General features: G+C 36.8%; 1 protein-coding gene across 1 annotated transcript in view; it reads right to left on the bottom strand.

Moving 5' to 3' along the window:
* CDK14 (cyclin dependent kinase 14) overlaps window positions 1-25,609 on the bottom strand; it is a 563,883-nt gene that overhangs the window by 100,031 nt on the left and 438,243 nt on the right. The window contains exon 12 of the mRNA XM_077766835.1: window positions 22,298-22,346. Coding sequence (XP_077622961.1) covers window positions 22,298-22,346 — 49 coding nt within the window. The remainder of the gene's footprint in view (window positions 1-22,297; window positions 22,347-25,609) is intronic.

Genomic DNA, 25,609 nt, shown 5'->3' with positions numbered 1-25,609 from the left:
CCTTGTCACCAATGAGATGATCTAACGTGCCTCACCTCACTCAAGCTGTCAACTAAGTGCCTTGCAAGGTCACCTAAGGTTCTAAGCCATCCTGAAAACAAAGAGCCAAGTGAATCCAGAGTGTTTTGCCAGATTAAAGGAGGCTGACAAAGTGGAGAGGACAGAACTGAAGGTGAAGGATGAATCTGATGGGGCAGAAAAGAGGAAGAGTGGAGCTATGGTGAGGCAGCAAGGGCTACTTCCTGTAAGGCATGCTTTCCAGTATAGCCTGGGAATAGGACATCTGCTGAATGACTGAGTGTTTGCTTGGGGACAGAGTATATTAACTATAACACCTATAGACACTTTACCTGAGAAACATGCATTTAAAAAGTAAGCAATCATTTTTTAGCAAAAACATCTTAAGGTCAAATCTCAGTCCTTAAGGGACATCTTCAAAGTATGCAGCTCCTAGGGGCACCTGGGTGGCTCAGTGGTTAAGTGTTTGACTTCGGCTCAGGTCATGATTTCAGTTTGTGAGTGTGAGCCAGTATCAGGCTCTCTGCGGACAGCTCAGAGCCTGGAGCTTGCTTTGGATTCTGTGCCTCCCCTTCTCTTTCCTTTATTTTTCCTCCCTTTCTCCCTTCCTTTGTTCCTTCCTTCCTTCCTTCCTCCCTCCGTCCCTCCCTCCCTCTCTCTGTCTCTGTCTCTCTTTGTTTCAGTGAGAAAGAAATTGGTTCTTGTCTTTTTTTTAAAGTACATCATAAGCTAGGAGTACAAGTTTATTTGTTTGTTTTTGTTACACTGTGGTTTGAAGACACTTCCTCTAAAATTGATAATATGTCTGCTTTTAGAATTAAGACAAGTCACATTTTGTTCCCAAGAGTCACCTTCTAAATATCTCTATAAAAATCTTCACTGGGATTTACTAATATTTTAGCTCATGAAAGCTAGACATAAAGAGTAGAGGTGTAGTAAGTTCCATTTATTTAGATCATTCAATGACGATACTACCTTCCATATAACAGTCGAAGAGGAAGTAAAAGGGAACAAAAATTTCTAGAATATTCTTCACTGCATCCTATGATGGCATAGAACTACATACATTGTGGGCCTGTATGTGGAACATTCTATGTGCTTGGTCTCACAGGGCTGGAAATAGAGCAACCTGAGTGAGATGCTGAAAGTCTCTATATTCACGCTTTACTCACTGTCACACTCTTCATGTAGTGAAGCTGGAGGCCTTGGTCCTTTCATTTGACAGTACACATATTGTCACTGTGGCAAAGATGCCAACAAGGGCATTGGTCACTGGATTATACAGCAATTAATCTCTTGAAAATGACTTGTGAAGAAGTCTACCCACCCATAAAGGCAGCCTATTTCCTCAACTGCACTAACCTGGACTGTCAGATGTACTATTTTCTTGCTACACATCAAAAACAGAATGCTCATTTAATTACCTTCTTATCAAAGGTTTTGACTAAGAGGGAGAACTATGGTCATAAAATCACTCTGATTTTTCTAAAAGTAACTTATTTTTAGAAAATAGGTTCAGATTTATTCATTTGCAAAGAAGTGTCAGTAATTTGTCAAGCAGAGCGTGAAGGAAACCCCTGACATCAGAATAAACTTTGGGGAAAGATAAAGACTAATAAGGAAAGGTTTAGGCCTGGGCAGTGAACTTCTCAACCCCAGGTGCTAGGCTGTGCAATAAAAAGAGAGGCAAGGAGTCTTAGTTACATTAATAACGANATAATAATAATAATGGGATTCTTCCCCTCAAGGTAAACAGATAACATTTTTATATTAGTTTCCATAAATAGGTTGTGTTTTGTTGTGCATAGAAAATTGTCAATTCTCATTCATTTATTCTGGTGAAACTATTTAATGACACAATCTCCCTGGAAGACATTCTATATAAGTACACTTATATAGGTGTACTATATAAGTCAGTACACCTGACTGTCAAAATGCTATATAATGCTAATGCTATAGATAAGGAATTCTACAGTTCACAAAGTGCTTTCACATGTATTATTTTATTTGATCCAGATAATCAAAGGGTCAAAATGAAGAGCATCCAGGTTTGTGACTCTTGAGTCTCAGTGTCCATTACATGTCACACCAAAGATTTACTCCTAATACCATATATGCATACACACACATACAAGATGTGCATTACCAAGTTGGTAAGAGGGTTATTGGATTATTTTAAAGTTTTCCTTAAGGACACCTTATATTTTTCTATATTTCTCTCTTTCTTTAATTCTGAACTCTATTTCTATAGAGACTACTCTTTCTATATTCTTGTTAACACTTGCATTGCCCTATATTAAGAGGACAAACAGAGTCCAGCTTTTATATGGATAAGATGAATAGACCCCAGAGTTAGTCATGGTAATCCAAACTTCTCAGTCTCTCCTTCAGATCTAACCTTACTCAATACATAGTTGCCATCACAGTAAACTGTATCTGGTGGAAAAGTACAGAAAATGCAGGATATGAATCCTCAGCAGGATATGAAGCAATCAACTTTTTGAAAACACTACCACTAACACTCAAGAGTATTATAAACTGCCAAAAAGTGGGACAGAAAAAGGAATATTAAATTCTTGATTTGGACTTCAGAGCATAGTTAGATAATATTTATCCCAAATTTCTTAGTTTTGATTTTATTCATTACTATTTTCTACCATCCTTGGAAAATAGATAGATGTCTTTGCGATGTTTAGGTTCACTTTGAAATCATATAAAATGGTCAGGCTTTTACAAATTGGTTATCTTATCACATGGTTATACTAGCCTTTCCTATGTACTCATATGAAGATATAGATTATACTAGCATTTCCTTACTAATATGAAGCTATAGCTTTTTCATATTTACATTTTATAAATCTTCTGATACAGATATTATGATAAGATATTCACAGAGATAAGCTAATATAAGTGAACCCCTTGTTATATTGTTTTCAACAAAAGCTGTGGTGTACTTAAGCTTATTTTTACGTAACTACTACAAAGACACAAAGACAGATCTTGCTTTCATTTAACCTGTTTATAGGAAGGAGATGGTTAACAAGCTCCCTAAATTATTTTTGCAGACATTCCATGTTAATTTCTTCTCCAATTCTTCTCAGTGCCTAGGAGCAGGTACTTTTTTCATTTGTAAAGTTTTATTTATTTATTTGTTTGTTTGTTTTTGAGAGACAGAGAGACAGAGCATGAGCAGGAGAGGGGCAGAGGGAGTAAGAGGGAGACACAGAATCTGAAACAGGCTCCAGTATCCGAGCTGTCAGCACAGAGCCCCACAGAGGGCATGAACCCACGGACCATGAGATCACGACCTGACCCGAAGTCAGACGCTTAACCGACTGTGCCACCCAGGTGCCCCATAAAGTTTTATTTTTTAACAGCTTATATATAATCCATATATACTAAACTTCTAAATCTGTCTAAATAATATAATTTTTAAAAGTGTCTCTAAGATTTGTTAGAGCTTACCAAATATTGACATTTTTCTTCTATAGGAATGGTACAAACCTGTCAGGCATTATACCTGTACCTCAGTTATGTTTTAGAAAACATTCACAGATTCAGTGGACTAGTGATTATATAATTCTATACTTTTGTTGAGTATTTTACTTTAATAATGTGGTTTACAGCAGAAGAGGCACAAATAATTACTTTTTAATCCTCTGACTGAAGGACATGAGAGAAAGGGCAACACTTTATTTCAATAAAAGAAATGAGTAAAAAAATATATTAATAATAACTAACCCTTATAATGAGAAGGATAAAACTTATAGAATACTTAATATTCTAAACTCACAAGTCAGTGTAGAATACCCACAAAACCCAAAGGATGTGCACTCAACAGAATTGATTTTCAACATCTAAGTTATTTTGTTTATTGTTATATCCACACCTAAACACTAGACCTTTATAACCAAACAACAACCATAACCATATGACCTTCCCTGTGTGGAATTCCATTGCTGGCTCAAGGGCATCAGGCAACTTGCAACCTTTCCAACTTGTGGATATAGATCAGGATAAAATTAATAACTCTCTTCTACTTCACAGGACTGCTGTGAAGATTGACCTTTTCTCACCATAACTTGCTTAAATTGATCATCAGATTATTTTACTTGTTTCACAAATTTTCAAAACATTTTACAAAATCAAGAGTGAAGGAAATTGTAATGAATGTTCTACCCTTGTGACATTTTTGATATTTATGCTATTTAGACAATAAAGATGAACCAATTTTCCTGAATTCTAAGTGATTGATTATAGCACTGTTTTTTCTGAAAAAGACCATTCTTATTTTTGATGATAAAAGATTGCATCAGGAGTTTAAATTCAAATCGTAATTTATAAAAAGAATTAATGCATATAATAAAAATTAAGGCATATTAAGCCTCAGCAATTGCTTATGTTTTACATTTCATATGTATATGTTCTAAATATTTAGTCCAAATTACATGGACAGTATGAAAAACATTCTGACTACAAAAGGCTACAAAACTGTTTAACTTATTGGTGCATCTATATTATGTTAAATTGAGTTAATGGAAACTGGTTTCACAGCCTTTTCTTCCTTGGAAACCCTATGGAAGTTACAAATCTCATCATCAGAGGCTGGTTTTGGAAGCTGATATCTGCTTCACCAGAATGGAATGGTGCATCCTCTGACTATAAACAGTGCTAAAAATAGCTCTCAAAAGGCATCATTTTGAGTGATATTATTTCACCAAAGAGAAGAAAAATATATCTTTAATCCTGAACAAAACCTCTTCAAAGTTTATGTTCTCAATAAACCTTTCACTGAAAACTGCAAATATAACGTAGTAATGCAATAAATGCCCTAACAAATATATCAGATTTTTCACTTAATGCTTTTTACAGGCTTAAACCAAATGGAGTAAAAGGAAATCACCTTTTACAGTCCAACTCTGACAGGAAGAATGCCTTACTGTTACACTTTTTAAAGAAGGCATGGTGAATTTATATCAATTTTGGTGAATCTTGGGGCTTAATAAAAGGAAGAAAAATACCAGCACAGTTAATATTCCACAGAACTCACTTCACATGTTTATTTCCTTAGAGACTGGACATGATCCAAGATACTAAGAAAAATGTAAAAGAAAAAAAAATTAAGGTAAAAGCTACACAATTTAGCACCCATGCTGATATAGAAGAGATGTTCCCTTATTCCTTAAAAAAAAAAAAAGAATTGTCACCTTGTAGATTAAGGGTATTAAATGGTTAGAATTAGAGAAAATCACTAAAACCAATGCTTTAAAATCGATAAGAAAGAAAATTTGGTTAGGTCAACAATTATGGGTTGTTGAAGTTTAGTTCAAGATAAACGAAAACTATATTTTCTGGGGATTCTAATTTCAGCTCCTTTATCTTATGACATTGCATCTGGAATTTGAAAATATATGATTTCATTATGATATAAAAAGGAACTGTATGCTATGTCCAAAACAAGAATTGGGTTAGGACTGCTGAATATCTGGACATCCTTTATAACGGGCCTGATGATCTTTAGGAAGAAAAGTCAAAATATCTTTCAGTGTTTATTGCTCTTGCAAGAAGCATTCTCCCTGTCAGAGAGTGTCTTCTAGACTCTGAATCACTTGCCCATTGAACTATCTGATGTCCGCTGATTATTACAAAGGACATGGCCAGCCAGCAAATGACACTCTTGTTCTAAGTACCTTGGGAAGGTATACAAAAGAGGACAGAGCATTTGTTGAGCATTTACTATGTGGTAGATACTCTTCATGTTATCTATTTCATATACCAAGTCATGAGATGACCATTACTGTACCTCCTTACACACAAGGAAACTAAGGCTCAGGAAGGAGGAGCAGCACAGCCAAAGTCACACAGCAAAGTGACAGACAGAGCATGTTACATGCCTCAGGTGCTGATGCTCTCTCCTGTGTATCATCCTTCTGAAAGCTTGATTTGTACCTTTTTTTCCTCATGATGAAAGTAAGACACAGTCACTCTAGAAAATTCAGAAAATCTTGAAACAAGTAAAGTAAAATAAAAACATCTCATAAATCTATAATCTGGAAGTAATGAGTTTTTGTCAGTTAGATGTGTTTATTCCTGTCTGTATAGGTCTGAGCAAATATAGCATTTTATTCCTTTGTAATTTTTTTCACCTCATATATTTTTTACATGATAAAATTTCCTTTCAAAACCTGAATTTTAAAAGCTCCCTTTAAACTGCTGAAAGTCAAACTCAAGTTCATATTGAGGTCATATTAGCTTTTTGTTTTCCCCCTAGTAAAGAAAAAAAAATTATTGCCAACAAGTTTGGACATCTGTAAATTTTTTTTTTTTCCTGTTCAGGGTGTATTTTTTTTTTTTTTTACCATGGGGTATTTACTTTTCACACACTATTCCCTAACTATCGCAGTTAGTTTTACCAAATCTCCATATGGAAAAACATGGTTGTAGGCATTTTATATGAGGCCAAGTCCCGGTGATATACTATCATACCAGGATAGTAGCTTTGTGACTATCATACTGGGATGCTAGGATGAAAACCATTTTTATTTTCACCTTACTACACATCTCTCCTTTTAATATACTGCGCTTGATTTTACAATGTTTGCTGCATCAAGAACTTCCATTAACAGGAGAAAATAAGACCTCTAGGATAGGGGTAAAAACTGTTGGTATTTCTTGCATACTCATGGGTACAGCTGTAGAAGTTAAGTGGGAATTAAAAATTTTTCTTTTCCTAAAACAATGAATATTTATTATTACAGTTTCTGAGGTTCAAGAATCCTAGGCGGCTTAACTCGGCAGTTCTGGCTCAGGATCTCTCACAAGGTTGCAGTCAAGTTGATGTCTAGAGCTAGTCATTTGAAGCTCGATTGGGCTTGGCGAATCCACTCCCAGGATGGCTCCCTGCATGGCTGTTGGCAAGAGGTCTTAGCTTCTCACCATGTGGCCCTTTCCATAGGGATGTTCACATGGCAGCTAGCTTCTGCAGAGCCAGTGATTAGAGAGAGAGAGGGAGTCAGAGCTAAGGAAGGAGCTGAAGTCTTTTATAACCTAACTCGAACACTAATGTGCCACCACTTCGGCCTCATGCTATTGGTCACCAAGACCAATCCTGGTACAAGGTGGAATGGTCTATCCAAGGTTATAAAGACCAAAAGACAGGGATCACTGGGGACTCCTTGAGGGCTACTGAACCATACCGATGATTATAAAATGTATCTAAGTTTTTACAAACTGTGGTTATACATATATCCTAAAATTTGCCATTTTAAGCATGTTCAAGTGTGCATTTCAGTGGCATTAATTACATTCACAATATTGTTCAACCATTACCAATACCTATTTCACAATCCTTTTGTCATTCCAAACATAAACTCTATACTAATTAAGTAACATATTTTTCTTATTAAATTCTACCACGTTAACACAAATCTTGTATATACATTTAAGTCACAGTTCACAGATTTTTTTTTAGTGTTTGTTTATTTTGAGAGACCAAGCGAGTTGGGGAGGGGCAGGGAGAGGGGAGGAGAGAATCCCAAGCAGGCTCCATGCTCTCAGCACAAAGCCCGGTGCAGAGCCTGATCTCATGAACCACAAGATCATGACCTGAGAGGAAATCAAGAGTCGGGCACTTAACTGACTGAGCCACCCAGGCACCCTTAAAGCAAATTTCTTGAAGGTGCCATAAATGAATATCTTTATAGCTTTTAACACATTTCCATCATATGTTCCATGTTGTTTATCAGTTTACAGTGTCATTGGTAGGAAACAAATGAGCCCACTTTTCTATAACCTCACCAGCACTGGTGTTTCAGAAGGATGAGGTTATGCACCTAGGGGAATGGAGGGCTAAATGAACGGTTGTTCGATAGAGGCATAGGAACCACTGAGGCAGTTTTTTTTTTGATTTTTTAAAATATTGCATTAAAACATTATTTATCTTGATTACTAAGTTCTTTTTTGGTGCCACCTTAAATTCTGAACCCAAGGTGAGTGCTTTCCTGCCTCACACTAGTCTCAGCCCTGTTACATATAAAAAAGCAAATGATGGGTGTATTTACTCGCTCTTGAGGCTACAATATAATTAAAAGTGGGGAAATAAACTTTCTGAAAGAAGCTTAAACATTCCTATCAGGAAAATGTGGAAAACTTTTTGAGAGTTGCTTTTGGGATTAAATGAGATTATGCAGACAAAAACATTTGGCACACCACAGGCACATCCATGTGCACCACAAACACACGGAGCTGTTGATATTTAATAATAAAGATACCTGCTACTTCTTCATGACTTCCATCCATGTAAAAAATTAAACCGATCCTACTAAATGCAGTAAAAGGAGTCTTTTAAGACTGTAATATTCTTTTCCAAATCAGACTCTATCCCAAAAAATCCTTTGGTAGAAAACACCTCATAGGGAGATTTACAACTACTGGGAAAAATAAAAGCTTCAAAGTCATGAATAAACTTATACCAAAACCAAACCAAACCAAAAAACAACTCATTTTTAAAAATGCTCATCAAATAAAGCAATGGTAGAGCATCTTAAGCAAAAATATTTTGAATATCATTTTACATACCTAAAGATAGATGTATTTTCTTGATAGAAAAGCTTCAGGAATTATTTCTTAATTTCAAGAAGATTTTGTAAATGTGTTTTGTTGTATATTAGATAGTTATATAGAGGACAAACATTGAATAAAGGGGAGATTGACAAAGGGGAGTATACAAAGAAATCTCCCCTTTGTTTTATGTTTGTCCTCTTTATAACTGTCTAATATCTTCCTCATTTCGTGGCCCATCATGAATGGTTCCTGGCCTATTTTGTATGTCTTGATTTTCTCTCCCTGAGAAGGTACTTGTTTGCTGACCTCAAATCCACATTATCAAGACAACAGTAAAAAGCATGTCTTTTACCTCGATCATCCTCATTCCTCTTTTTCTCTTCCCAACCCTTCTGTTCAAATGGTCCCCAAGTACGGTGACTCACAAACATGTGAACCAGGCCTCTCAGAACTGTAGAATATCAAACTGTCAGCTACTAGAATTCTGAATTATTGCAACATGTGTTTGGAGAGGGATTACTGTAATTTCTTACGTGGCCTGGGCTGATGCTAAAGTTACCATGGAGAAAACATTTTTGTGTGTGTTTCATTTGGTTTTGTGGTTCAATGTCTAGAAAATAATTTATTCTACTCTGTGATGTGATGTATGCTACAAACATGAGAACCTGTCAGAGGAGAGATCTTTACATTTTTAGAAAAAATATTTCATATATTTCAATCAAAAGATACCATTTCTTTCCATATGAGAATGTGGATGTACTAAGTACATTAGTAATGTACTTATTAATTTAAGTAATGATTTTTAGCAATAAATCTGTAGAGTATATTCCAACTCAAGAAGAGTTAAGAACTGGTATTTTACATTCTTCTCCAAGTTCTTAGCTCTTGCCTTTGACGTGGCATTTTTTTCTCTCTGTATCAGTATGAATCTGAGTATGATTGCATCACTATTATCAAATAGCCTAGAGTACTTCTGGAATTTACAAATGGCTGTTCCCAGCAAAGAAATAGTTGGTATGTAATAGAGACTTCCATCTAATGGTTTCTCTGCTGATAACACGTCTGAAGTCAGACGCTTAACTGAGCCACTGAGGCGCCTCCGCCAAGAGAAGGGTTTCTTGAAGAAAAATGGGCTACTAACCAGCCCTGCTTTTGTCTCTCATTATGTAGAAGAGGTTGTGGAGCTGGGGGCAGGAATGCTATAAAAGGTGGTTTGATGGGGAGCACAGAAGAGGCTGAGGTTATCTTTACTGAAATGAGCACAACCTTTGAATTGCACATTCCTTTATTTCTGCCTTTAATTCCACATTTGGCTCTTATGGAAAATGATTTATAATGGAAGGGTTATCATTCCATATCCATGGCTTAAAGAAACCTCAAACTGGCATAACTGCTGGAGTGTTTATCTGCTTGAGTACCGATTCCATCTTTACAGATTAAATAAAAGAAAGATAACTGAATAAAGTTGAAAAGCTGCACATGTATTATCCTCTGGGGTCCAACTACTTATAATTGCCAGGTGTATGTAGGTAAGGGTATTTTCAGCCAGAAGTTAGGGGTATAGTACAAACTATTAAAAAAAAAAAAGCCTGCTTATGTCTTCAAGCCAAAAATATCAGCATAACATAGAAAAATAAAGATATGCATTTGCACACTGTTTATAAAAAGCAGTGCATTTAAAAGAATTATTATTTGGGAACTTATGAGAAAATATTCAAAAGAATATTGAGGTCACTTTATAATGGATGAGACAAGCATAGGCCTTGTTTTTAGTCAATGTAAAGAAATGTTTCATACAGAGAGAGAGTGGGGGGGGGCATTCCAAATTAAGGAATAAGCTTGTTTGCAGCTTGACACATTTTAGCATATTCTTAAATTTTATTTCTATATTTAGGAAAATCTAGATATCAAGAAGTGATCAAGCTGAGGTGGTGACATGTTAGATGTCCACAGAATCAGTGCTGCTGAAATGCCAGACTTTAAAACTCCATTCTGGATATCCAAGAGAGATATGCTCAATATTCAAAAAAATCGAAGAATTGGAAAATTGGAAATCTCTCAGATGTTCTGAGAAAGAGAAAATCCTGGGGCAGAATCTGAGGATTTGGATCTAAGCCTATAGCTCTATGAGAAAGAATAAGCAAGGAATAAAAGCCTGGGTAGTAGACTTTTAGCTACAAAATCTAATCCACCTCACAACATCTTCTGGTAAAACATTTGTTATGAACTAATCAGAATTCATGCACCATTCTGCACTGTCCGATTTGGTAGTCACAAACCACATGTGACTATGTAAATTAATTAAAATTAAATAAGATAAAAATTCAATTCTTCAATTGCACTAACCACATTTTAAGTTAATGAACAGACACATGTGGCTAGGAGCTACCATATTGGACAGTGCAGATATAGAATACTTCTATCAACGCATAAAGATCTATTGTACAGTGCTGTTCTATGTCCTTTCAAGATCTGCTGCAGCTTCTAGAAATATCTAAAATTAAAAACAATTGTGTATTTTATACACTGGGAAGATCTGGCTCTTTAGATGAGAAGTAGAGATTGGGTTGAGAAAATCAGTGAATGCAGCTATAAAGAAGAGGGCTGGGTCAGTGATTACTCCAAAAATGTGCTGGCCATTAAGAGAAGGAGCCTAAAGTCATGATAGATGGAAGATGTCCGTGCGGCAATCTTCTTCGCTTTCTTGGGGAGAATAAGAGACATCAGAATTCTTTTAGGGGTCACAACCTAAAGATGTGAGGTAGCAGAATTCTGGAAGAGAGTAAAGCCTAATTTGACCACCAAATAAAATCACAACTGCAGGTATAATACAACTCAAATTCTAAGCTTCAGCTAAAGGTGACAAGAAATGAGAGACAAATAAAAAAATCACATTTGTATTCATGTTTACAAATAAAATGATGTATTTCATTCTACTCAGAGGCAAAGGTATAGAATCTGGTGTAAGACTTAATCAAGTAGCCTGCAAGGTACCTGAAACAATAAGAACATTCACCATCTGAGCAGATACCTAAAGTGGGAGACAATCAAAGCACGGGGAAGCTCTGACTTTCTTACTGGAGATACCTTACGTGTTTTGCTAGAGGGGGAAAAAAAAATCAGTGGCTTATCTCACTTTTTCTTTCCCCAGAACATGCTGCCCTCTACAGGCCACATGGATACACACATGCCTAAAAATCTGCAAGATTAACGGTTCAGTTATATCCAAATTAATAGGATCAGCAGCAAAGGTATGATGAAAAAGAGAAGCAGTTAGTTATAGCTGTTGTCTGAAAAGCCTTAGGATCAAGCCAAGAAACCAATCAACACTTATAAGCCTCTAATAAACCTTACCTCTTCAGCTGACATAAATACGAGAAATCATAAACAGTACTGTAGTCCTATTACAGAATTTCCCTGGAGAAGCTTAAAAGTATGCTGACATTCATCTTTCTTTTGTTTTAATTAGGGAGGTATGGGTGTGGAAGAAAGGGAAAAAATGGTTGATGTGGTCTGATAGCTTTCACTGACATTGCCAAAGTATACCAGTTTTGATCTAAAACTCAATATATTAAGACTAGGCTCTAAGTTGGGAAATAAAAGACAATGAATTTCATGGAATATACATTATTCTATTCCTGCTATGAGTTTAATTTTTAAACCTTGGCTGCAGTGAAGTAGTCAAAATGTGACCTAAGAGAACTACCCTTTATCTTGACTTCAGATCATTTCTTCCCCAACAGTCATGCTATAAACTCTGTCTCTGGGGGTGTGCCTCTCTCTCTCTCTCTCTCTCTCTCACACACACACACACACACACACACATACACACACACACACACACAGCTGCTATGTTTACTGGTGTTGTCACTAAAGGATTTAGCTGGACAAACATCACAAAGATGATGACTGATTTAATTGAATTTATGATCAAATGTTTTCCATTGCAGGAAGAGTGGGAAATCACTTATGGGGAGATTTGAATAATTTAAGGGAAATTCTCTATATGGCATTATGTTTGTATATCAAGTCTTGAGGGATTAAATACAGCTGTGGCCTAGCAGAGAATTCACAGACAGATACACAAAGATATGCTATGTAAAGAATGCAACAAGGGCCAGAATATTGATCCCTTTGTGTTGATATTTCTACTCACTTATACCTCATTTATAAGCTGAGTAAAGTATATACTATGAGACTTCAACTGTAAATTGCCACTAGGCTCTTTTGAGATCCTCAAAATGTCCAAACAATCTAAAAATGCTCTTTTAGATAAAACAAAGGATAATTGGTTTGGGGTTGTATGTGTGCCTGTTTACAGCATTTTAAGGTATCTTTGTTGTTGTTAGAGACATAATGAAATCTATTGTTAAAATTCTCCCATGATGGATATAACCAGGTAACCTGGGATTTGTGCTCTAGGATATGAACTTGGCTCAATGTCTGAAAGAAAAAGGCCAAGTTACTTTTGGAGTCCCCTACCAGTTTGCTCCTTGGTGATGACAGATGTACCAAATGAAGGCATGGGCTGGCATGCTCCCAGCCTTCATTCATTGTGCTTCTAGGGATAAATTGTCCACCTGCCCCATTTGAAAGCCCCAAACAGAAAGAATAATTACTTTTGGTTTCACCACTCATCCCTGGGTCAAGTGGATACCCAGACCTAAGACACCTGGTGTCGTCTTACCCACCAGTCCAGGTATGAAGAGTATGACAGGAAAGCTCTAACAGATGCTTTGAACTTGATAAGAGTATCTATGGTTTTCTTTCAATATAATCAGAAAAACTGTCTAGTAGATGTGTTTCAAGACTTAGGATAAATCACAGTTTTACATTAATTATGTACAATGCTATTTGTTAACATATCACTCTTAGGAAGGAACTGCTGGGAATGAGGGAATCTTGTTTCTATATAAGAAGTATTTTTAAAAAAATAATTTGGTGACCAAGCAGTTCAGCATGTGCTCTTAGGAAGAGAGAAGAAATAGTCCAGAAGATGTCTGGGGACTTCTTATAGCAGTGGGATTCATGTTCAAGGACTGTTGCTTATTTGGAACTGAATGAAACAGTCTGACTGGCAGGAGAGGACAGGATGTGCTGAAAAGCAAGAGGAAGGTAAGCTAACATTGACCAATGGTGCCCCATCATTTACACTAATGCTTTATTCAATCCTCACAAAAATTTGCCAAGGGTTTTAAAGACTGAAAAACTGGGGCTCAGACTGATTAGTGAGCTTCCTGAACATTATACCATTGAGTAGCAGATCTAGGATTGGAACTTGACCCCCATGATACCAAATCACATGGACTTCAGGCATTTTCTTGCCATCTGTGTCAACTGTGAGTTTTTGCAGACTTCCTTATTCTTTTCTATTCTTTCTTGGTTCATATTGAAAGTATTTATTGACTGTGTATTCTTTCTTACAAGGTCAGTAGAACCATCATCTACACAGCAGATGTCAGATGCACAGATCAACATAACAGTCTATTAACTATATCTTCACAATGGGTGGAAGTTGTGCTTAGTTTTATAGAAAGTCTCCCCATATGATGAGGGTTGCCCAATCCTAATTTTCATGATAATCAACCAAAGAAAAGTGTGGAATGGGTGAGGTGGATACAAAAGACAATGTTGTTAAAATAATCTCTTTCCCCAGTGACTTCTTTTTAAAATTTTTTATTAAAAATTTTTTTTTAATGTTTATTTATTTGAGAGAGGGAGACAGAGTGTGAGTAGGGGAGGGGAGAGAGAGAGGTAGAGAAAATCTGAAGCAGGCTCCAGGCTCTGAGCTGTCAGCACAGAGCCTGACGCGGGGCTCAAAACCACAGACCATGAGATCATGACCTGAGCCAAAGTCGGACACTTAACTGACTGAGCCACCCTGGTGCCCCCTCCAGTTACTTTTTATGTTCATGTTAATTTTAAGGCTGACAGTTCACTAAACTCATGTTTTCTTAATCAAAAGAAAATGATAAAAATAAGTGCTGAGTTTTTTCATATCCAGTTTTTTTTAATAAATAAAGAGCAGTGAAAACTGCATTTCAGTTTATGTTTTACTTTTTAAAATGTGGTAATTTTCAATATTCTGAAGCTGAATAATTAACATATGTACCCATGGGGGTCTATGGGAAGCTTATTTAGAAAATGGAGCCTTCTCAATAGCATCTCATATGTGGTGAAGAGGAAGCTAAGCCTTTATGATATTTTCTGAGTAGAGTTAGGGTAGATCAAGGGGGCCGGGAACAACAGCTGAGAGGTGAATTCTTGAGGGAGTTCAAAAAGGGGAGAGAGCTGTGTGTCTAACCCTTAGCAGTTCCCAACAGAAAAGAGAGAGCAGAAACAGAGAAGGAGAAAGGAATAGAGACACTTGCAACAGGCAGTGCCCCTCAGGAGGGAACAGCGTGGCTTCTCGAGGGGAGGAGGAGGGGAAGGAATGTCTGCTTGATGTTCTTTGATACTTTCACTAGTCCCTCTGCAGATTTATTACACTTATTGGGTCCTCCAGGGCCATTATTTTCACAGTGTTTACAAACAAAAGACAGGGGTGAGAAGCAAAAATATAAAGGAAGATCTCTGGACACTTGAGTGCAAAATGCCAAGAACTCGAATGCATAGAGTTTCCAAAGCATCAGACATCCACACTTGTACTACACCAGTGGGCACTTAAAATAAATGAATAGTTTACATGTTGAGCTACAGCTGCGCTGCCCAATATGGTAGCTACCTATGGCTATTCACATTAAATTAATTAAGGTTAAATAAACTTAAAAATCTAGTTCCTAAGTCATACTAGCCACATGTCAGGTGATCAATCGCCATAAGAGGCTAGTGGCTGCTGCATTGGGCAGTCCAGGTACAGAAGATTTTCATCAATGAAGAAGGTTCTATTTGATAGTACTGGTCTAAAAGGGACAGAAATGCCAGGCCAAAGTTTCAGATATATTAGAGACTACAGACTTTCTGGAAAATAATCTCTTTTTTCTCCCCCTCTAAGAAAATGGCTTCTTTCTTATTTTGGGGATATCTAATGTGAACTGGGCAACATGGAGCCCCCAGAGTCAGTGGTCTGTGCTTGTCACCAGATGGGTCAGAGATCAGATGGAACAGACTGTGACTAACCTGGTGAAGGCTGGGATTTCCCCCTCTGCTCTGCCTCACCCCAAGACTCATCACTGAATGAGAGCAGAATGGCCCCAAAGATGTCCACTCACTATTCCCTGAAGCCTGTGAATATGCTATTTTCCATGGCAAAAGGGACCCTGCAGATGTAATTAACGTTGCAGATCTTAAAATAGAGAGATTAATCTGGATTATATAGGCAGGCCTTTAGAAGCAGAGAATTTTCTCCTACTGGATGCAGAAGAGATGGGGCAGGAGGGGAAGTAAGAGAGTTATGAAGACTCCTGGCAATGATGCTGGTTTGAGAAGGAGGCGGCAGTGTCATGAGGAAACAGGTGGTCTTTGGTTGCTGGGTGAGTCTGCTGTGGTGCTCGTCCCTGCTGACAACCGATAAGGAAAAGAGGGCTTAGCTCTACAACCATTAGGGACTGAATTTTGCCCACAGTCTAAATAAGCCTGGAAAGAGATTTTCCTCCAAGCCTCCAGATAGGGCCCAGGCCTACCGATACCTGAGTCTGGTCTTGTGAGAGCCAGAGCAAAGAAACCAGTTGAGCCCATCTAGATTCCAGCTCCATAGAACCGTGAGATAATACTTCTGTGTGTTTTCCATCAATACACTTAGGGTAATTTGTTATGGTAGCCACAGAACCCACACACACCATTTCAGACTGTGGAGAAGCAGAACTTGAGTCACATACCCTTCTAGAATCTGTTTTGGAAAACAGCTCTAGAAAGCCTAATTCTATGTGTCGCCCTCCTTTCACAGACACAGGCAGCCCAGCTGCTCCTGAAAGCCCCGTGCCACTTCAGAAGCATGGCTGGATTTTATTCCTTAATGAGCTGGATGGCAGAAGGAAGGTATTAGCTGCACCATAAGTATGTACGTGGGGATGAGGAATCCAACACATCATTTAAAAAGCTGAAAAACAACAACCGTTGCCAGCTCCCAAGCCTGGCACGTACTGCCAATTAGTAAGAGAGAAGATGGATATTTTCTGTCTATCAGAAGGGGAACAAAAACTCGTGCTCAATGGATAACAAACAGCATGGGGTTTGCCCTTGGCCATTACCAGTGGTTACTAATGATAGCAAATTCTTTGCTACCACAAGGAAGACATGGATAAGATATCTGGCAATGGCACAAAATGACAGAGGATGATTTCCTGGGAGCAGTGGGAGCTGTGTGGAATAGAGTACAAATCTCACTAGCCGGGTCTGAATGGGTGGCCGGCAGGCCTGTCATCTCTAGCACTTAGAGTGTCATGAACCCGCCTTGATCCCAATGGTGCGTTATCCAGCAGTGGGCACAAGGGAAGCCTGAGTTGATGTGAGTGGTCAGCCTTTCACAAACACTTTCCCCAGGTTTCTATTCCAGCCCAGCTCTCTTGCTGCTGAAAACCCAGAATGGAAATGAACAACATCATTTCCCAGAAGAGATCTCCACAACCAAAATTGTAATAAGAACAAAATGGAATCAGATATTGATCCACTTGAATATCAGGGCTATTAAATTGATATTTCTTTCCTAAGATTCACTTTGGGGCATACATTCCAAGTTGTAATTTTCTAGAGCATTGATCATTTGACCTCACTGAGCATTTTTTTTTTCAAGTTATAAAACAGAGATGGTAGTATGCGTCCTGACTACTTCCCAACATCGCTAAAAAAGACACGAGGATGTGATAACGAGGATGAAAGCAAATTCTATATTGCAAAAGGCTGCCCAAGTGTTAATTACCATGGCTACCCCATCACAGCTCTGACTGTGGGGTAAGGAGGGTAAGTCAGGCCTTTGACTATGTATGTTTCATATGTAATCATAGCTATGCTATTGCTACTATTAGTAGTCATGTCTAGGTCTTTGGCAACTTCCCAACTTTCTCTTGACTAGCTTTCTCTGTGTCCTCCTGACACCTGCCTGACCCATATCTCTGGACAGTCCTTGATGCTGCCTTCTTCAAGGCTCTCCAGGACTCCTACCAGGGCCCGGACCCCCTCTTTCCCTTTTCAAAAATCTAGTTTGCAATTTTCTAGAAGAACTATTCTCTGTGAGGTGGCAAGGGGTTTAACAGATCTGGTAAACATCACATCTACATATTGCTTTCAGTAACTGAAATAGTGAATCATTCTTGTGAAAATGAATGTCCCCAGAGATTCCTCTGAATTACGGCTTTGGAGCCTCCAAACAATACCATGCATGGGTGTCCAAGATCAGGACAGAGACCTGCTTGCATCTGATTATACAAGTGTTGCAAACTCTATTTCCAAGGGTGTCATGAGGAACTGCACCCCATGTAGCCTCCTAAAGCGGGCTCACATCCATCAGCTGGACAGGGTACAGCTGCAGCTCCAGCTCATCCTGGGGTTAAGGGAATGGAATTCCAAAATGCCTGCTTTAGAGCTTTTCACCCCAATATGCCCAAGCCTAAAAAATGTCCATTGATGATGTACAGAATAATTTCTTTGAAAATACTGGGAGCAGAAATCTCCAGGCACTAAATAAATTAAACTGTTACTTTGAAGTAAATAGAATTATAACAAAAATGATCAACAATGAAAAAAAAATGTGGAAGTGGAAGATGGACTTCAGAATCTGGCTCAGCTCAACTGCTCCGCCTAGTGCCAACAGCCATTATGTTCTTCTCACATTGCTAAGCTGGTACAGAAATGGAAAGATCTAACTTGCTTTGTATTTATTCTTATTTTAGAAAATTTTAGATCAACTTGGAACATAAGGCAGAGTAGAAAACGAGGCCTTTTGGTTTCTTGAGAAGGCACTGATTTAAATCTTAATGGAACACAGTCAGGTATTGCCACAAGAAAAACAGGGAATCAGCAACATAAATTACAGAGAAAAGTTTACATTTTTCCTTTAAATGTCATTTTAAATACATTATGTTTTATGTACATGGAACACAACTATCTAGCATGTCATCTTTAAAATATGTTCTAAAAGTTAATCATTTAATGAGAGGACATATTCAAGGAAAGTTCAAGAATACAAAGTTAGGAAACACTTAAATCTTCTAAATTAGGGTTTGTGACTGCTGGTGCATTCAAACATATGCAGGTCAATGTCTTCTCTATCTTGGCATTTTCACTAAGGTAGCTTCATTACAATGACTCTGTATTTATTACACATTTTAAAGAATCAAGGCTTTCAATTACTGACCAAGGAGGATTATAAACCGAACCAGAGCACATGGGTGGAGAGAGCAGGACGAGGTTGCCCCACACCTATTTGAGTCTGTGGACACATACTGCTTTATCAGCCAAGAGCTGTTCTTTCCAAATATGTCTTCTATGACATGGTGGTTTATCCTGGGTTCTCTTTCTGCTCCTTTCAAACCCCCCAAATAGTTCAGCTGTTAAAAAGTTCCAAAACAAGCAAATGTGTTCCTGGAATCCTACCCTTAACATCACTGGAGAGCATATGCTAAGTCTGCTTCTCCAGCCAAAATCATAAAAGATCTTTTAAGTGGCTGAAATTCTTGGTTGATTGCATATACATGCCAATGTCAGACAACTCTAAATAGAGAGATTTGGAAGAAAAATAGGGAGAGTCTTTATAACTCCATGGAAATAAAATGGAATGTTTTGAAGGCAGTCAGAAAACAGTACATGTATTTATAAAATTAAGATTTGTCTCCCTTTAATCCAAAATCTCTTTTTAAACAGGAAGAGTTCACACAGTTCATGCATGTCCAGTATGGGGGAATAAAAGTACTTTCTTTTCTTTACTAATATATATTTATTAATCTCAATCCTGTAATTAAGATTTCCTCCCTATATTATCCTTTTGAGTTTAGATATGTGCTGGATCTTTTGATATTTTTCTCCCACCACTTCATTGTTTGCCCAGAATACTTAAAAAAATCCTTCAAAGGATAAAATTACGTCCATGGTTACTGGTATAAACGAAGTCAGCAGGGAATTGTATTGGCATTACCTAGGGCAGGCCTGGCCCCCAAATAAACTGGATCACTTGTTACAGCTGTTCAAAGAGACTTGAGGATTCATTTCTCAAGAAAATTTACTCTTTTAGGCAGGTTAACAGATCTACTAGCTTTAATAGCTGAGTTAATATGTATTTTTAAAGACATTGCTACTTAATTTTAAGCAGTGACTTACTTTTTTGTATTAACCTACCTGTCTTCTATTAACCCGTCTAAGTTGAATTCAAATTAGTTCTTGCAAACTAGTTCCCTTTATTTTGAACCTATTACTGGTGTACCTGAGAATTTACCGACTGCTCTGGTTTCATAATTGTGGTTGTAGACAAGCAAATTTGTTCACAGTGATGGAGAAAGCCAGCACTTGCTTAAGAGTCTTTAAATGTAGTTCTTCCAAACCTAGAGCTCACTCTGAAGTGAGGGATGTTGAAGTGTCTATGGTGGCTGCAAGGTCGCAAATCCATTTGGAAGAAGAATCAATAATTCATTAATGTCTTCGAATTTTCAGTTTTCTCTAAATTTCATTGGGTTTTAATGGGCCTTAGGCTATTGCTTGGCTCTAAGGGTTCAGCAGGTAACACTGGGATACCAAAAGGTAGTATTTTTAAAACATTTTTAGTGATATTTTATTACTTAGTGTTTTCTGAAATAAATCCTTAAGGCAACAAAAAATAAGACTTATGGGTACTTAAAAATAGCATGATTCTAAACAAATTATGTTTATAATTTAAAAATCTTACCTCAAGCTCAGTTTTTAATAGTTTCCCTAAAATGTTTTAAAAGTAATCTAAGGGTGGGACCCAGTTTATTAAATGCTTTTGTAATTTTTTTTAAAAAGCGTATGTGATGTTTAGAGATTCAAAGAAAAACATTAACTATAATTCTACCAGATCACCAAAAAGACTTTACATGAAAATAAGATTTCCTTCAGTATTTTATTTTTTTATTAAACATTTTTTTAAAGTTTTATTAATTTGTTTTTGAGAGAAAGGGAAAGCGAAAGAGTGAGTGCATGATCAGGGGAGGGGCAGAGAGAGAGAGAAAGACAGAGAGAGAGAATCCCAAGCAGGTTCCACTGACAGTGCAGAGACCCACATGGAGCTCGAACCCATGAGTAGTGAGACAGATCATGACCTCAGGGAAAAACAAGAGTTGGACACTCAACTGGCTGATCCATCCAGGCGCCCCTCCTTCAGTATTTTAGACCTTGGTTTCGGCAGAAAAATTATAAATCCTATGTTCATAGAAAATGCAAATAATAAATATCCCTGAAGTTATATCTTAAAGAGAANTGAAAGCACTTAACTAAAACGTTAGACTGCTGATCAGTAAAGAGGGGGAGGCGGAAGGGTAAGAGTGAAGAACACACACAGAATATCCCCAGCAGAGGGCATGGCTCCCAGAGGAGGCTCTAGATATTAAGAACTGACTNCACTTAACTAAAATGTTAGACTGCTGATCAGTAAAGAGGGGGAGGCGGAAAGGTAAGAGTGAAGAACACACACAGAATATCCCCAGAGGAGGGCATGGCTCCCAGAGGAGGCTCTAGATATTAAGAACTGACGCTTCAAATGGCAAATGCAAAGCCTTGTGTTAGACAAAAATAATTACTACAGTGCTCTTTGAGTATGGATTTAATAAAAATAAACTGCCAAATCTTTCAAATAAACCACTGCTGAGTTGCATGTACTCACTACATGAGTTCCTTGCAATAAATTGTCCACTGTATCTACTGACAACACCAATTAAGGCATTTTTAATAAAAAAGATTTTTTCTTAATTTTTTATTTTTATAATTGATGATGTCTAAAATTAAACATATTAAATTAAACAGTAAAAACTGAGGCAATAACACTAAATTGCCCATAGACAAATTTTGTTATGATACATTAATTTTTTTAAAATCAAAGTAGTTCCAGTTACTTTTCCCCCAGCAAAATGCTTGAAATAAGATATCCACAACTAATGAGAGTGACTCAATGACTCTGCTTTCCAACTTTCAATGATTTACTAACATGTTGGCTTGCAATAAAAGACCCATGATTAACTTGAGAAACTCAGATCTTCAGATGTCATCAAATTTCAAAACCAAGAAATAAAACTATTTCAACAAGATCAGATGAGAAAACAAATTAAATGAACAGATTACATATATTTCAAGCAATATAGGTACGTAGTTTTCCAAGAAGGCTTGGAGGCTAGTTTATTAGGAGAACAATAAATAGACTGAAAAAATTTGAAAGATCAATTTTATCTAGCTCAGAGTTGGCCACCAACATTATTTAGATTAGAATCAGTCATTACATTGCAGTTAAATACTATTTTGCTGATGCTAAAATATTTCCTGAATTTACTTACAAGAAGACTGAGCACAGTGAAGTTTAGGATTTATAATTTCGAAGCAATGCCACATTGCTCTCGGAACCCAAACTCATATACAACAGAACTGGCTTAGGTTGAACATAGTGGCTGATGCATAGTTAGGGCTTAACAACTGTTTAATGATTAAATGAATGGATAATGGATACTTGGATGAACAAATGAAAGAAATGTCAAGGCAAACTTATTTGGAGAGTTGTAAAAATTGAGAGAGGGACTGAGAGAGAAAAAGAGAAAAAACAAGGACAAACTGTATAAAGACTTACTTATTCCACGCTTGCCTAAGGTTTTTAGAGCTGTACAGGGTAAAGCGTTCTGAAATAAAAAAGAAAAATGATAAACAATCTTTATTTCAAATGTATAAATTGCAAATATGTTTTTTAAAAAAGCTCAACTTTTATAAAAATAGTGTCTGATTTAACCATGAGTAGGCTAGCCACAGCACACCTTCATATTTAGATCAGGCAGTTACAAAGAATAAAGCAGGAAAATCTTAACATTTTAAATATGAAGCATTGTATTCTTTTGTGTAGGGTGATTTATTTCATAATCCGGTTTCCTAGTAATTATTTCTGAGAATAACTAAGTTTTAATTGAGTCGAAAAAAGAAACACAAATTCCAAACCTTCAAACTGTAAGTAGATTGAAAAAAATTGACATATCAGTGAAGTGAGAGCTGCTGTTTTCACTATGAAGACATCTCTGACTAAATACAGTTGTACTAATTCTCCCTTCTTACACTATTTGGTATTTATAGATGCTCAAAGCCAAACTACCAATGTCTTATAATGTATACTTACATTTATCATTGAATCATCTTTATTAAATTTTTAAAATTAAGATGTAATATGTTTTCCCATGTTAAACAATAAAGTCGCACAGATATTAATAATCTCCTCTCCTGCTCCTTGTTATTTAAAAATATTGTTTTTAATGTTTTATTTATTTCTGAGAGAGACAGCATGAACAGAGGAGGGTCAGAGAGAGAGGGAGACACAGAATCCAAAACAGATTCCAGGCTCTGAGCTAGCTGTCAGCACAGAGCCCGACGTGGGGCCTGAACCCACAAACTGTGAGATCATGACCTGAGCCGAAGTCCGACGCTTAACTGACTGAGCCACCCAGGTGCCTCTCCTTATTATTTTTTTAATAACTTGTTTAATGTTTATTTATTTTTGAGAGAGACAGAGCAAGAGCGGGGGAGGGGCAGAGAGAGGGAGAGACACAGAATCTGGAGAAGGCTCCAGGCTCTGAGCTGTCAGCACAGAGTCCGACATGGGGCTTGAACTCACAAGCTGTGAGATCATGACCTGAGCCGAAGCTGGATGCTTAACCAACTAAGCCACCCAGGCACCCCTCCTGTTCCTTATTTTTGACTCCTGAAAATATAGCAATTGTTAATGGTTTGGGTATGTCTCTTTCTACATATTTCTTTATGTTCATAAATACAAACCCACCCATATACACACAAAATATATGTATTATTTTAATTTTAAAATGGATTGCACAATAAACATTTTCTGAAAAATGTTTTAGGTATTTAATAATACAGAGCAGATAGTCCTTGAAATCAAGAAAAAAGATGTAATAATTGTTTTAAAACTGTATAATATTACACAGGATAGAAGTACCATAGTTATTTGACCATTCCCCTACTGATGAAAATTTGGTAGTTTCCAGTTCCTTAAAAACAATGCTTCAAAAAATATCCTTGCAAACCTATCTCTGTATAATAATGTTTTCTCCATATAGAACTGCTTGGCAAATGGTATGCTTATTTTACATTTTAACAGATACTGAGAGACTACTTTTCATATTCCTACTAGCAATGAAAAAATGTTTCCTTATATTATGTATCCCTGGAATGCAAGGATGGTTTCATATATGCAAACGAATCAATGTTATATACCATATTAATAGAAGATAGAAAATAAAAGCCACATGATTATCTCAATAGATGCAGAAAAAGCATTTAACAAAATTCAACATCCATTCATGATAAAAACTCTTAACAAACTGGGTACAGAAGGAATGTACCCAATATAGAAAAAGCCATATATGACAAGCCCACAGCTAATAATCATTCTCAATCATGGAAGGCAGAAAGCTTTTCCTCTAAGATCAAGAATAAGACAAGGATACCCACTCTCAGCATTCCTATTCAACATGCTACTAAAAGTCTGACCCCGAGTGATCAGAAAGAAAAAAAAAAAAAGGAGAAAAAAAGAAAAAGAAATAAAAAGCATCTGAATTGGAAAGGAAGAAGTAAGACCATCTCTGTTTCTAGATGACCTTATTCTATACACAGAACATCTTATAAAGACTCCACCAAAAAACTATTAGAATAAACAAATTCAGTTAAATTGCAGAACATAAAATCATAAAATTCAGTGTGTTTCTATAGAATACCATTGAATTATCTGAAAAAGAAATAAAGAAAACAAATGGATTTATAACAGCATCAAAGACAATGAAATGCCTAGGAATAACCAAGGAAGTATAAGATCTGTACACTGAAAGTTACTAAGATACTGATGAAAGAGACTGAAGATACAAATAAATGTAAAAGAATCCCGTGTTTATGGATTCTTAATCCATAAAGAATTAGTATCATAAATTATATCATAAAAGGTTCATATAACCCAACATCACCTATAGGTTTAATACTGTACTATTAGAATACTACCATACTTTGTTTTATAAAAATAAAAACAAAACAGTCCTAAAATGTGTATGGAACCACAGAAGACCCTGAATAGTCAAAGTAATCTTGAGAACAAAGAACAAAGCTAGAGGCATTATACTTCCTGATTCAAAACTATCTTACAAAGCTATAGTAATTAAAAACAGTACAAACAGTACAGTAGTAGCATAAAAACAGACACATAGACTAACAGAACAAAACTGAAAGCCCAGAATTAAACTCGTGCTTTATGGTCAACTAATATTTGACAAGGGAGACAAAATACTCAATGGAGGAAATATAATCTCTTCAATAAATGGTACTGGGAAAACTGGATATTCACATGCAAAAGAATGAAATTGGACCCACATTTTGTTTTTTATTTTTTATTTTTTACAAATAGTTTATTGTCAAATTAGTTTCCACATAACACTCAGTGCTCAACCCAAGTGTCCTCCTCCATGCCCATCCCCCCTCCCCCCACATCCATCAGTCCTCAGTTTTTGTCAGCATTCAAAAGTCTCTCATGGTTTGCCTCTCTCCCTTTCCCCCACCATTTCTGCCCTTCTTCTCCCCCTTGTTCCTCCGTCAAGTTCCTCCTAATCCTCCTATACGTGCAAACATATGATATTTGTCCTTCTCTGCCTATTGGACCCATATTTTAAACCATGCACAAAAATTAACTCAAAAAGGATTAAAAAGACCGGAAAATACAGATGAAAACATAGGGAAAAAGCTCCTTGCCACTGGTCTTGGCAATGATTTTAGGAATATGGCACCCAAAGCACAAGCAACAAAAGCAAAAATAAACAAGTGATGTCACAACAAACTAAAAAGCTTCTGCACAGCAAAAGAAACCATCAACAAAATGAAAAGGCAACCTACAGAATGGGAA

This window comes from Crocuta crocuta, unplaced genomic scaffold, assembly GCF_008692635.1.
Source record: "Crocuta crocuta isolate KB4526 unplaced genomic scaffold, BGI_CrCroc_1.0 scaffold165, whole genome shotgun sequence".
Lineage (NCBI taxonomy): Eukaryota > Metazoa > Chordata > Mammalia > Carnivora > Hyaenidae > Crocuta > Crocuta crocuta.
Note: the sequence above shows the minus strand (reverse complement) of the source record. Positions and strands in the feature narration are given on the sequence as shown.